This window comes from Equus caballus, chromosome 30 (genome assembly GCF_041296265.1).
Source record: "Equus caballus isolate H_3958 breed thoroughbred chromosome 30, TB-T2T, whole genome shotgun sequence".
Lineage (NCBI taxonomy): Eukaryota > Metazoa > Chordata > Mammalia > Perissodactyla > Equidae > Equus > Equus caballus.
The window spans coordinates 8,700,803-8,716,314 of NC_091713.1; the positions used below are offsets into that span (position 1 = coordinate 8,700,803).

General features: G+C 38.5%; 1 protein-coding gene across 5 annotated transcripts in view; it reads right to left on the bottom strand.

Annotated features, from left to right (window-relative positions):
• Positions 1-15,512, bottom strand: part of DESI2 (desumoylating isopeptidase 2) — a 55,461-nt gene that overhangs the window by 15,631 nt on the left and 24,318 nt on the right. For 4 of the 5 annotated variants that reach the window (NM_001433619.1, XM_070255569.1, XM_070255568.1 and 1 more), the window contains 1 exon segment: positions 1,841-1,913. In NM_001433619.1, the coding sequence (NP_001420548.1) occupies positions 1,841-1,913 (73 nt within the window). 5 annotated transcript variants of the gene reach the window in all.

Sequence of the window (15,512 nt, forward strand, 5' to 3'; positions counted from 1 at the left end):
TAAAGAACTCCAAACACATGTTTAAATTAATCTCATCACTTAAAATTTGTTAAATATAATCTTAAAAGGTCTTAGAACAAAGCATGTGAAAGAACAAGGCAGAACTAAGTATACTTATGATTCAGACCTTTCAGAAAAAAGCAATGATGTAGGTAAGAAATAAGTGTTTAGCATTCAATTTTGAAATAAACATTTTTAAATTTTTTAATGATAGAATTTTATAAAACATTGTAGATGATCAGGTTGGACACGCAAAGATTTTAGGTCTGGATTTTAACTTTCTCATTTATAGTAAGGAAAGTCAGACCCGTTTACTCTTCTGTTCAAGAAGCAGTCACTCCCTCTCAGGAATGTACTTGGCCCTAGCTTTGCTAAGCTTACCTGGACATCTTTTGAACCACGGTTTTCATTATTCCTAAATCATTCTATGAATGAGATCAATGATTAGGCAGATAAAAGAACAATGGACTAGCACAAAAGAACACGGGCTCAAGTCCTAGTTCTCTTCTAGCAGTATGATTTTCAGCAGGTTTTAACTTTGTTTTCTTTCCATCTGAAAAATGGAGACAATGCCACATGCACTTATGTATCTCACAGCAGCGTGGTCACGTGGTTCAAACCTTGATGGCACTTTGAAACTTTTAAGATACCATACAAATTCAGTTAACGAGGAAGACACACACCTTTGTCAAAGAAGGGAGCAAACCCAAGACTGGGATCCCACCCGCAGCAATACCTAACCACCGAAACCCTCAGCAGGAGCTGCCTGCTTTCTGGGATTATTTAGTAGATGCAGCCTTTCAAGTAAAATGGAGCTTAAACAGCAGATATTTATAAGCAACATTTAATATGCCACACTGGACCTAGATGCAGCTAACATGGAATATAAAAAAGGACAGTAAACACCAGACTGACAAGTTTAAGTAAACGAGACTTTTCTTCTCTTAGCTAAAGCTGGTATGTAGTCTGCAGGGGTAACTGAGTAAACTGCAGTTACATATCCTGAGAGGTCACAAAGACTGCCTAGCCAAAGCAAATAAAGGCATTTCTGCCAGAGGGTGAGTTTATGATTCAAACCAATATGTTATTACAACTCTGATGAAATCGGCAACATGACCCTCTTACGCAGACCATCACTGCTTACAACTTGATCAGGAGTAGATGATCTTGCACCAAGTGGCAATTAGAACAAAGAAAAAAGATGTTGAAAACAGAGCTGCTTGGTTTGAGTGGTTCCTGTCACCTTTATCATAATAAAGGGTAATAAAGAATAAAAAGGGCTGAGTTAATGACAAATGCCATCATTCTTGAGCAAAAATCTAAATGTAATCAAGGGCAGGAGTTGCTGTGATATTCTAAAACTGCATAACTATACACTTGTAGGTCTACAAAAACAAATCTATTTCTGAAATTCCTCAGGAAACTGGTATTTCATGTTTGACATTCTCCGGCACCAACCTTTTTCCAACCAAAATGATTGTTTTTACCAGACTATTTTTCAAAATGCAAGGTTTCTTAGGAACACCAATATACATTAGAGCAAAAGTGTCATGGTATAATAAACTCAAAAGGAAAAAATTTTTTAAGATATAGTATTTATTAAAAAAGATAACTAAATGAACCTGCATTCATGTACTTTGAGTACTTTTTCCCCAAATACATTCTACTTTGGGCATTTTCCCAAAATACAGTATAAACAAATATGGGGTGATTTTCTTCTACTTTCTGCAATAACATATGGAAGTGGTTAAAAAAAAGAATGAGCTATAGTTACGATTTTGTAACTCCTTTAAAGGACAAAAACCTTCAGAAAGTATATTTAGACTGTGTGTACACGTACCTCTGCCATATACTTCAATTCCTGAATGAAAAACTCCAATTCCAATGGATGAGGTGTATTCGTTCATCCAGTACTGAGAAGAGAAGAAAAGATTCAGAAGATCCGTCCATTGACAACGCAGCTGCACACTACAGGAGCTGCTACTCCCCAAAGCCTTCACTGAATGTTGAGGCCTTTCTAACCCCACTTCTGGGTTTTCCTGACAGTTCTGAAACCCCTATGACAATGACACATTTGTTCTTATCTCTGTGCCTTTGTTTGTGCCGCATCCCACATGAAGTGCCCTCCTGGATCAAAACGAATGTCTCAATTTGGGTACAAGCACATTATCTAAGATTTAGAGCATACCCATAAAATGTAAACCTGATCAGATCGGAAAAAAACTGATACAGAAGCTCCCTTGTTAGTGACTAAAAAAAAAAAAAAATCATATAACGTCTGCTTTCATATCTATTTTTCTTCCATTTTATGCTTTCCTTTCCTTCTCTGGTGTGCTCCCTGAAGACAGGGATATTTTATTCTTTTTCAAAAAACACTTATGGCATGCGTGTCCTGATTCAGCTCCAAGTTTGATAATGACAATAGAGGAATAAATAATATGAGGCACAAAGGTCAGAACAATCTTCTTACTGTTGGCAGGAAGAAAAATGTCCCAGAAAAGGTAATATCTGAACTAGGTCTTTAGAAACAAATGAGATTTCCCTAGATAGAAAATTTGGGGGGGTGAGGTAAAGGGGAATGGGGAGAGGGAGGTAACGTGACAGGAAATTATGGTGGATGACCGTGAACCGGGTTAAAAGGGTGACTGGAGAGGGTTACACTTCAAAGAAGGTAAATGAGTTACCAGCTCATTAAACAAACACTGAGGTAACACTTAACAGTGCTCAAACCTATTAGATTTCTCCCAGGTTAGAGGAGAGATAATTTGTCTTTAACTTTTCTGGGTTTATTCAAGTCTTAACGTTGGCTCTGCACTCCTAGCCAGTTTCTCCCAGACCCGAGAAAACGCACGTTCTCATACACTGCTGGAGGAAGAATACATGAGTAAGTTGTTGGGCTTTTTCCTAAACTGTACATGGAAGAAAAACCGAGCAATGACAAAAAAGAAAACTCTGAAAAAGAACAAGGGACTTTCTCACCTAGACATAAAAAATATTCATTACAACGTTATGTACGGTACTGCTGCAGGAAGAGATCCTTGTGTCTACAAGAAATTGGTATATGATAAAGGTGGTATTTAAAATTAATGGTAAAGGATAAATTATTAAAAACGTGTTGACAAAACTGCATAAAAATACATTTCACATATCAAAAATTCTAGTGTGTCTAAAAATAATACACTAGAAAAAATTTAATTAGATTGAAAAAAATCTTAGATGAGAAAAGCCAACCTAAGTAAAGCAATACCTAGAATTGGTGAAGGAGAACAGACACTCAACAGAAACATTTACAGTTTCCTACGGTGTGAAACTACATACAGGAGATCAAAAGATAAGCCACACACAGGGAGAAGAAACTTGTAACACACGTAACCAAGATTAACACAAGAATACAAATCTCCCTCTCTAGCTGATTTTATCTCGTTCCTGATTTTGGACAGGCGGAATTTGAATGGCAAGTAAAGAAAGCGAGGGATACCTTTTTTCCTGAATTTGAATTTGGATGGAGAGTAGTGACAGCGCATATAGGAGATTCCTCAAAACATTTATCTAAATCTACTTAATTTTAGAGTTTGGGCAGTAAAAGTTCAGACAGCAAGGGGTACTGCATATAAAAGCTCCATTAAAAAAAATACCCGCCAGACAAGTGAGTGATCATAAAAGAAATTAGTAGCCAACAAACATGAAAAAACAATCTTACTGGTAAAAAGAAAAATACTAATTAAGACAATAAATTACTATTCTTTTTTTAATCTATCACATTGGCAAATGTAAAAAATACTGCTAATTCTTGGTGTCGGCAAGGGTGTGAAGACAACACTGCAGAAGTGTAAATCAATGACAGTTAATAATTCCACCTCCTGGAATCTATGCTACAGAAATACCTGAACATTTGCAAAGACGTCCCAGGATATTAACCATAGTCCATAAAACTGAAAGCAATCTAAATATCAGTAGGGGAATGGTTAAATAAATTACGGTGCATCCAAATCATGAACTATCATATAGGTATCAAAAATAATGAAGTAACTCAATAAATGTGGACATAAAAAGATATCCAAGGCCAAGTCATATATATTATCTGTAGCATGATATTTTTGTAAAATAAGTATGTCCTGTGTATGTTAACATGCTAAATATGGAAACATAAAATAAACCACTACCGACTACAACTACAGGTGTGAAGTGTAGAGATCAAACTACTAACAGTTTGGGGAAGGGGAGTAGACATGGTTGGGTTGGAAGTGGAGTATAAAGGGACACTTTCACTTTTAATTCCATATATTTCAGGATTATTTTTCTAAATTTTATGAAGAATTTGTCTTACTGCTTTTATAATTAGAAAAATATTATTTTAAAGTAAAATACTATCCTCTCTTAGCTTAACAGGTTTCATTCGAACCTTTACACTACCATAAGAGAATAGGTTGTATATATACAAAACATCATAAGTACAGAATTATTAACTGCAGCATTATTTGTGTTAGCAAAACACTGGTAACAACTTAAAATGTGCACCTACAGGGTACTGGTTGAATAAGCTATAATATATTCACACAACATTTGGAATACTCTGCAGCCATAAAGAACGGGGGATGCTCCTGAGGAATTGATAGGGAGTAATTTTCAGGGTACACTTGCTAGGGGGAAAAGCAAGGTGCAAAATAAAATATATGTAGTACATTATGTATATACTTTTGTATGAGAATATCTATATTTATCTCTATCTACATCTTAAATCAGAGCCAACAAACAACGTGTGCAGGCCAAATTTGACCCATCTCCTATGGCAGCCAATGTAACATAGTCATATCCATTTGTTTTACAAATAGTCTACAGCTGCTTTCATGCTACAATGGTAGAGCTGAGTAGTGTAACAGACACAAAATATTTATTATCTCACTCATTACAGAAAAAGTCTGTGTAGGACCCCTGGTCTTAGGCAAATGTCTATTTACATATTTTGCAAAAAAGAAACAGAAGAAGAACAAATCAGGATTGCTGGGAAGATGGTGGTGTAGGATGACTCTGAACTCACCTCCTCCCATGGACACAACCAATCTACAACTACCCTCGGAACAATGACTCCTGAGAGAGAACTGGAAACTGGATAAAAGGAACCCCTACAACGAGGAATGGTACTGACTGAGGTGGAAGAGGCAGAAATTCCTTCCTAGAGAGAAAAGCCTCATTCTAGCCACAGTGCTTCATGGCCGGCTGGGAGCAATCTTAAGGTACGAAGCCTTCCTTGGAGGAGTGGTGGATCTGAGTGGGGGAGTTATGCCACAATAAGCAACTTTTGGATTCAGCACAACCGAGACAGGGGTCATAATATCTGACTCTGCCGGCTATTAACTACAACAGGGAATACCTCCAGAAAAAGCTATTGAACATAAGAAAGAAAAGCCTGCTCTTAAAGGGCCCATGCACAAATTTACCCATATTGGAAAGCAATCTAAAATCACCAAAAAGTGAGGCACATAGTTCTTTGTGAAAAGAGACTCACTTGACAGGCTCTAGGCGCATCTTGCTGAAGCAGGAAGCTGCTGGAACCACCTCCCCAGGACTGGGACATTGGTGGCAACCATTGTTGTGACCTGGTACAGGCCAAGCATGCTGACAGACCCTGGTGGATGCCACTGGAATTCCTCCCCTGGCCTGTGAGCACAGGGATCTGCCCCACCCACTAGAGCACTGATTTAATCCAGCTCAGCCAGGTCAGGCAGCCTGTCTCAGAGACTGGCCCCAGCCAAGAGTAAGCCCTCAGGCAACTTGTGGGCCAGCATAGGCGAGGTGTCTGGGACCTCTAAAGTGTGGCAAGTGTGTCCACTTCTGTGGGGCAGGGCATGTGCATGAGGGGTGGGCCTGTGTTGGTGGAGTGTGTGGGGCCTCTGCAGCGGGGTGAGTGGGTCCACTTGAGCGGGTTGAGACGCGTGCAGAGGGCAGGACTGTGTTGATGGGGTGTGTGGGCCTGCGGGCAGTGGGGCTTGTCAGCTGCAGCAGACTTGCACTTCTCAAACAGCCACATAGGGGATCGGCCCCACTTTCCAATGCCTGAAACAACTGGGTGCTCCCATGGCTGGGGCTGGCCCTACCCAGCTGCACTACCGAGAGAGCTCACAAGAACCTTGCCGGCCAGAGGCTGACAACAAGTGTAAGCCCCTGAGCATAGCAACAAGCCATGCTGGGGGCCTACTCATTTAACAGAAAAACTGCAGCAGGAATATGCTATTAGACCTTGCAGCCAACTGTGCTGGGGCTCACCACATCCGATAAAGTCAATGAAGAGATCATAGCAACCACATGCAACTGAGCATTACAACCAACCAGCCAGGGGGGCAGTCTGGCCTCCCCAGGCACCTGCAGCAATAGAAACTCTGCCACAACAGAAGGACACATGTAGCCCACACAGGGGACACTCCTGGAACATTTGGAACTGGTGATGAGAGGGAGGCACAGTGCTGGGCCTCATAAGGCATCTCTTACACAAGGCCACCTCTCCAAGACTGGGAGATATAGCTGATCTACCTAATACATAGAGATGAGCACAGAGAAAGAGGCAAAATGAGGAGACAAAGGAACATGTTCCAAATAATGGAACAGGACAAACTCCAGAAAAAGAACTAAATAAAGAGATAATCTATCTGATAAAGAGCACAAACAGTCATAAGGCTGCTCACTGACCTTGGGAGAAAAATGGATGAATACAGTGAGAACATCAACAAAGAATTGGGAAATATAAAAAAGAACCAATCAGGAGCCGGCCCCATGGCTGAGTGGTTAGGTTCGTGTGCTCTGCTTCGGTGGCCCAGGGTTTACCCAGTTTGGATCCTGGGCACAGAAATGGCACTGCTCATCAGGCCATGCTGAGGCGGCATCCCACATGCCACAACTAGAAGGACACACAACTAAAATATACAACTATGTACTAGGGGGCTTTGGGGAAAAAGGAAAAAAAAAGATAGGCAACAGATGTTAGCTCAGGTGCCAATCTTTTAAATAAACAAATAAATAAGTAACAAATAAATAAATAAAAAAGAACCAATCAGAACTAAAGCACACAATAATGGAAATGAAAAATTCACTAGAGGGACTCGATAGCAGAGCAGATGGTACAGAAGAACGGATCAGTGAGCTGGATGGAAGACTAGAGGAAATCACCCAAGTGAACAGATAGAAGAAATAAAAAGAACGAGGACATTCTAAGGGACCTCTGGGACAACATCAAGTGCACTAACATCCATATTATAGGTGTCCCTGAAGGAGAAGAGAGAGACAAAGGGGCAGAGACTCTATTTGAGGAAGTAAGGGCTGAAAACTTTCCTAATTTAAGGAAGAAAACAGACATCCAAGTACAGGAAGCACAGAGAGCACCAAAGAAGATGCAACTAAAGAGGCCCACACCAAGACACGTTATAATTAAAATGTCAAGAATCAAAGACAGGGGCTAGCCCAGTGGCCGAGTGGTCAGATTCGTGCACTATGCATCAGCGGCCGAGGCTTTTGCTGGTTTGGATCCTGGGGATGGACATGGCATTGCTCATCAAGCCAGGGTGAGGTGGCATCCCGAATAGCACAACCAGAGGCACTCATAACTAGAACATACAATTATGTACTGGGAGCCGTTGGAAAAAAGAAAAAAGAAAAAGGATCAAAGATAAAGAGAGAATCCTAAAAGCTGCAAGAGAAAGGCAACAAGTTACATACAAAGGAAACCCCATAAGGCTATCAGCTGACTTGTCAGCAGAAACCTTACAGGCTAGAAGAGAGTGGTACAATATATTTAAAGTGCTGAAAGGAAAAAACCTATAGCCAAGAATATCATTCAGAATGGAAGAAGAGATAAAAGCGTTTTCCAGACAAACACAAACTACAGGAGTTTATCACCAAGAAACCAGCTTTACAAGAAAAGCTAAAGGGACTTACTTAAGTGGAAAAGAAAAGACCACAAATAGGAATAAGAAAATTACCCAAAACAAACCTTTGGGGGGGCAGCCTGGTGGCATAATGGTTAAACTTGTGTGCTCTGCTTTGGTGGTCTGGGGCTCACAGGTTCAGATTCTGGGCACGGACCTACACACCACTCATCAAGCCATGCTGTGGCCGTGTCCCACATACAAAATAGAGTAAGACTGGCACAGATGTTAGCTCAGGGCCAATCTTCATCCCCCTCGCCCCGTGAAAAAAAACAATAAAATCAATGGTAAAGGCAAACATACAGTAAAGCTAGCAGGTCACCTACAAAGCTAGTATGAAGGTCAAAGGAAAAAAAGCACTAAAATTATCTATCTTCAGGATAAGAGGGTAATGGATACACACACACAAGAAAGAGGTTAAATATAATATCAAATATGTAAAATCTGGGAGAGAAGAAGTAAAAGAGTAGAGCTCTAAGCAAAAGATCAAACTTAAGAGACCATCAACTTAACAGAGATTGCTATAAATGTAGGTTATCATACATGAACCTCATAGTAATCATAAACCAGAAACCTATATTAAAGGCACAAAAAATTAAGAGAAAGGAACCCAAACGTAATACTAAAGAAAGTCATCAAACCAAAAGGGAAGAGAGCAAGAGAAGAAGAAAGGAACAGAGAACTACTAAAACACTCCAGGAAAAGGGTAAGAAAACAGCAACAAGTACATACTTATCAATGGCAATGAAAAGAAAGCTGGGGTAGCAATACTTATATCAGACAAAACAGACTTTAAAACAAAAACTGCAACAAGAGACAAAGAAGGGCACTACATGATGAAAGGAGCAATCCAACAAGAGAACATAACACTTCTAACTATCTATGCATCCAACATAGAAGCACCTAAATACATAAAGCAATTATTAACAAACATAAAAGCAGAAATAGACAGTAACACAATAATAGTAGGGGACTTTAATATTCCACTTACACCAATGCATAGATCATCCAAACAGAAGCTCAAGAAGGAAACAATGGCCTTAAATGACGCATTAGACCAGATGGACTTACTAGATATATACAGAACATTCTATACAGAAACTGCAGAATATACATTCTTTTTGAATGCACAGGGAACATTCTCCAGGATAAGTGACATACTAGGCTAAAAACAAGTCTCAAGAAATTTAAGAAGACTGAAATAATACCAAGCATCTTTTCTGATCACAATGGTATGAAACTAGAAATCAACTACAGGAAGAAAACTGGAAAAGCCACAATTATGTGGAGATTAAACAAAATGCCACTGAACAACGATTGGGTCAAGGAAGAAATCAAGGAGAAATCAAGAAACACCAGGAGAGAAATGAAAATGCGACAGGCCAATATTTATGGGATTCAGCAAAAGTGGTTCTAAGACGGAAGTTGATAGAAATACAAGCCTACCTCAACAAAGAAGAAAAATCTCAAGTAATCTTAACAGTGCACCTAAAGGAACTGGAAAAAGAAGAACATAGGATGAAATCAGCAGAAGGAAGGAAATAACAAAAATAAGAGCAAAAATAAACGAAATAGAGACTAAAAAAGAAAAAAAAAATCAATGAAACCAAGAGCTGGTTCCTTCAAAAGATAAACACAATTGACAAACCTTTAGCTAGACTCACCAAGAAAAAAAAGAGAGAAGGCTCAAATAAATAAAATCAGAAATGAAAGAGCAAAAATTACAATGGACACCTCAGAAATACAAAAGGTTATAATACTATGAAAAGCTATATGCCAAGAAATTTAATAATCTTGAAGATGGATAAATTCTTAGAATCATACAACCTTCCAAAACTGAATCAAGAAGAAATAGAGAATTTGAATACATCAATTACCCATAAGGAGATTGAAAGGTAATCAAAAACCTCCCTCAAAAAAATAAAAGCCCAGGACTAGATGGCTTCCCTGGTGAATTCTTCCATTCAAAGACTTAGTACCTATCCTTCTCAAACTACTCCAAAAGACTGAAGAGGAGGGGACACTTTCTAACTCAGTCTACAAGACCAACATTACTCTGATACCAAAACGAGACAAGGACAATACAAAAAAAGAACATTAAAGGCCAATGTCACTGATGAACACTGACACAAAAATCCTGAACAAAATACTAGGAAATTGAATACGATACATTAAAACGATCATACACCATGATCAAGTGGGATTTACTCTGCTGGGATAGTTCAAAATGCACAAATCAATCAATGTGATAAACCACACTACAAAATGAAGAGTAAAAATTACATAATCATCTCAACAGATACAGAGAAAGCATTTGGCAAGACACAGCATCCATTTACGATAAAAAAACTCTGAACAAAATGGGTGTAGAAGGAAAGTACCTCAACATAACAAAGGCTATATATGACAAACCCACAGCTAATAGACTCAACAGAGGAAAACTGAAAGCTATCCCTCTAAGAACAGGAACCAGACAAGGATGCCCACTTTCACCATTCTTATATAACACAGTACTGGAAGTCCTAGCCAGAGCAATCAGGCAAGAAAAAGAAATGAAAGGGATCCAAGAGGCTGGCCTGGTAGCACAGTGGTTAGGTTTGTGCGCTCTGCTTCGGAGGCCTGGGGTTCATCGATTTGGCTGCTGGGCGTGGACCTACTCACCACGTATCAAGCCATGCTGTAGCAGGTGTCCCATACATAAAGTAGAGGAAGATGGGCACAGATGTTAGCTCAGGGCTAATCTTCCTCAAAAAAAAAAAAAAAGGATTCAAATCAGAAAGGAAAAAGTGAAACTGTCACTATTTGCAGATCACAAGATTTTATACATAAAAAACATTAAAGAATCCACCAAAGAGCTTTTAGAAATAATAAATGAATATAGTAAAGTTGCAGGATACAAAGTCAACATACAAAAACCAGTTGCATTTCTATACACTACCAACGAAGCAGCAGAAAGAGAAATTAAGAATACAATCCCACTTATAATTACAACAAAATGAATAAAATACCTAGGAATAAATTTAACCAAAGAGGTGAAAGATCTGCACACTTAAAACTACAAAACATTGTTGAAAAAAACTGAAGAAGACACAAAGAAATGCAAAGATATTCTGTGCTCTTGGATTGGAAGAACATAGTCAAAATGTCCATGCTTCCTAAAGCAATCTACAGATTCAATACAATCCCTATCAAAGTCCTAATGACAGTTTTCACAGAAATAGAACAAACAATCCTAAAATTCATATGGAACAACAGAAGACTCCGAATAGCCAGAGCAATCCTGAGAAAAAAGAACAAAGCTGGAGATATCACACTCCCTGATTTCAAAATATACTACAAAGCTATAGTAATCAAAACAGCACGGTATTGGTACAAAAACAGATACACAGATCAATGGAACAGAATCGAGAGCCCAGAAATAAACCCACACATCTATGGACAGCTAATTTTGGACAACGGTCAAAGGAAAATCTCTTTAATAAATGGTGTTGGGAAAACTGGACAGCCACAAGCAAAAAAATGAAAGTAGACCATTATCTTACACCATACATAAAAATTAACTCAAAATGGATTAAACACCTGAATGTAAGACCCAAAACAATGAAAGTTACAGAAGAAAACATAGGCAGTACACTTGAATACAATGTCTGACCAGGCAAGGGAAACAACAGAAAAAATAAACAAATGGTACTACATCAAACTAAAAAGCTTCTGCACAGCAAAGGAAACCATCAACAAGACAAAAAGACAACCTAGCAATTGGGACAAGTTATCTACAAACCATATATCTGATAAGGAGTTAATATCCATAATATATAAAGAACTCATACATCTCAACAACAAAAATACCAACAACCCCATTAAAAAATGGACAAAATATGTGAACATTTTTCCAAAGAAGATATATAGATGGCCAACAGGCACATGAAAAGATGTTCAACATCACTAATCCTTAGAGAAATGCTATCAAAACTACACTGAGATATTATTACCTCACTCCCGTCAGAATGGCTATAATTAACAATACAAGAAGTATGGGAGAGGATGAGGAGAAAAGGGAACCCTCATACGCTGCTGGTGGAGTGCAAACTGGTGCAGCCACTACAGAAAAGAGTACGGAGATTCCTCAAAAAATTAAAAATAGAACTACGATATGATCCAGTTAATCCACTGCTGGGTATTTATCTAAAGAACGTGAAAACAGGAATGCCTAAAGATAAGTTATTTGTGGCACCCCTATGTTCACTGCATCATTACTCAGAATAGCCAAGACTTAGCAGCAACCTAAGTGCCCATCAAGGGACAAATGGATAAAGAAGACATGGTATATACACAATGGAATACTACTCAGCCATGAAAAAGATGAAATCTTGCCATTTATGACAACATGGACAGACCTTGAGAGTATTGCACTAAGCAAAATAAGTCAGAGGCAGAAAGTAAAATACCATATGATCTCACTCATAAATAGAAGATAAAAACAACAAACACACACTTAGATACAGAGATTAGATTGGCGATTACCAGAGGGGAAATGGGGAGGGAGGTGAACAAAAGGGGTGACTGGGCACATGTGTGTAGTGATGGATTGCAATTAGTCTTTGGGTGGTGAACATGATGTAATCTACACAGAAATCAAAATATAATTATGTACACCTGAAGCTTATAATGTCACAAACCAATGTTACCTCAATAAAAATAATAAAACAGAAAAAGAATCAGAAACTCATGATAAAAATCGTGATGTGTGGGAGATAGGTAAAAGGGAAAAAGGAGACTTCCCAACAATATCTTTAGTTTTCACATTTGAACCATGTAAATGTTTCACACATTCAAAATTAAATTTTTTAAAAAACAGCATGCTTTAAAACTGAATTCAAACAAAAAGAAATGAACCTAATTGTGTAGCAAATTGATAACTACAGGGAAAAAAAAAAGATTTAAGTAACTTTTGAACAAAGTACTCTGCCTAAATATCCTTAACGGGATATATTCTAAGGACAAAAAGAAGTGCAAAGAAATCCTAAACTTCGATTTGTTGTTCATAGTGGTACTAGTGTGTAGTAATTCTAAAACTATTTTGTATGTACTGTAGGATAGAGCAAATGAGTAAACATACGGATACTGGTGGGAATCGAAGCTGTCAATGTAGGTGAAGGGAGATACAAATATGCAGGAGGGAAAGGAGAAACCCTGTGGTGTCCGATTTTAACTAGAGGCGCCATCTGTACGAACTCATGATTTAAAAAATACGTACGTATCACCTAGCTCTGCCCAGTTAAGTAGAAGCAATAAACGTACCATCCAGATCTTGGTTTCTCTACTGAAAGGAACCAGGACTCCTTGGAGAAACAGTCGATTCCAACTTGGGGCAGACAAAGTGCAAGGTAAGAAGTGGTCAAAGAATGACGGAGAGACAAAAGTGAAATAGAAATTGGCTTAAAGGGACTTCTATTGGTCAACTTTGGGAAAATCTGAACATTAAAAAGAGTAATGATAATAATAGACTATAACATACTTAATAAAAAGATAATCTCCAAGTACGTAGTAATAGAAAAAAAGAGAAAGAACGGAAAGCTCTTCTTTACAGGAGATAGACAATAGATGTAGATTTAAGGGCAGAACTAGGTAATCACTATTTTGCAGCCCCCAGGTGATTCAGGCAAGGATCATGGACGCTAAAACCACTGCAAGAAGGCTGTTGGAGAACATTCACATGGTCTCAAAATATCAACCCCACATTTTCCTAAATTATAAGGAGAAAAAGATACCTTTACAATGGAAGAACATGACTGAATATCATCTTATCTAAGTGATTAAAGTGAGTACTGTCAATAGTTGGACAAACTGAGGTCATGTGCCTCCTGATGTGACGAAACAGGCCGCAACCCTTCCCTTCTCAGCGTTCTTGTCAAACACTGTATGTTAAACAGATACAACCATAAGGAAACACCAGCTAAGTCTGCATTGTGGGACATTCTGTAAGGAAAGTGGCTTGGTCTTTTAAAAAAATAACGACATGAAAGTCAAAAGAAACGTGGCTCTTCTTTAAAGAAGACTAAAAAGACATGACAACTAAATGCACTGAAGGAACCTTGACTGAATCCTACATTAAGAAAAAAAAGCCAAAAAGGACATTATTGGGACAATTGGGGAAAATATTAATACAGACTACACATTAGATATTATTCTATCAATTGAAAATACCTTGGGTGTGATACTAGTACTGTGGTTGGGTAGAGAATGTGTTCTTAGGAAATACACGTTGAAGTAATTTAGAGATGAAATGCTATGAAGTTTGTGACTTACTTTTCATGTGAGAGAGAGAAAATGAGAGTGAGTGTTGCGTGGGAGAGGGTAAGAGAAAGCAAGTATGATTAAAAAACTGGTGAATCTAGCTGAAGAGTATGTGGATTGCACTCTTCTTTCAGCTTTTTTTGAAAATTTAAACATTTTCAAAATAAAAAGTTGGGAACTAAAGAGAATGATGTCCTTGCCTCCTTATGACAGAAGAGATGCCTTTCCAAGTTTCTTGCTATCCTCCTTTCTTCCCCTTTTCACAGAAAGAGAGTGGAAAATACTACGAGGTGATCATGACAGTCTGCATAAAAATGCTGCTGGTGAGGGTTGACCCCATGGCGGAATGGTTAAGTTTGCAGGTTCTGCTTCGGTGGTCCAGGGTTTTGCCGGTTCGAATCCTGGGCGCAGACCCAGTACCCTCATCAAGCCATGCTGAGGCAGCATCCCACATAGCAGAACCAGAAGAACCTACAACTAGAATATACAACTATGTACTGGGGCTTTTGGGGAGAAGAAGGAAAAAAAAAATTCAGCCAGTCTTTCTCCAATCAGTGGTTTCCTCGGCAGCCAACTTCTAGGACTTAATTGCCTTTTCCAACTGAGAAATCCCATTGCTTATACTGTTTGCAACCAATAATTTGGTCTGTATATTGCTGATGTCCTTAACACCACCAACAGGCTTTTGTTCTGGATGCAGACAGCTCTATTTTAAAGTGACCTGTTCTCTTCTCACAGTGTGACCTTCTCTTTCCAAATATAGAATATTTTCCAAAAAGATATATACATAATGATTTGTCTGCAATAATCAAAAGGTTTTCAACTCTTAGAAAATTGAACATTTATTTCCATGTAATGTTTAATATGACTTAATTGTAACAACTTATCTTTTTTTTCTTTTGCTGAGGGAGATTTGCCCTGAGCTAACATCTGTGTCAATCTTCCCGTTTTTTAGTATGTAGGCTCCCAGCACAGAATGGCTGCTAACAGAGCAGTGCAGGTCCACGCCCACAAACCAAACCTGGGCTGCTGGAGTGGAACGTGCTAAACTTAACCACTAGGCCACCAGGGCTGGCCCAACAATTTACCTTTTAGTTGAGCAGTAAACAGCCTTCTGAAAGTGCTTTTATAATAAATTTGTATAACGGGAATCCAAATGTTTTATTAAGAGATGAGAAAGATTTTCACACACAAAAAAATTATACACAAACAGTGACTTTTGGCCAAACGGTTAAGACAGGGTTAGACTGGGAATGCACCTGTCCGAGTGGGGATCCTGAACTCAGAAATCTCTTATCC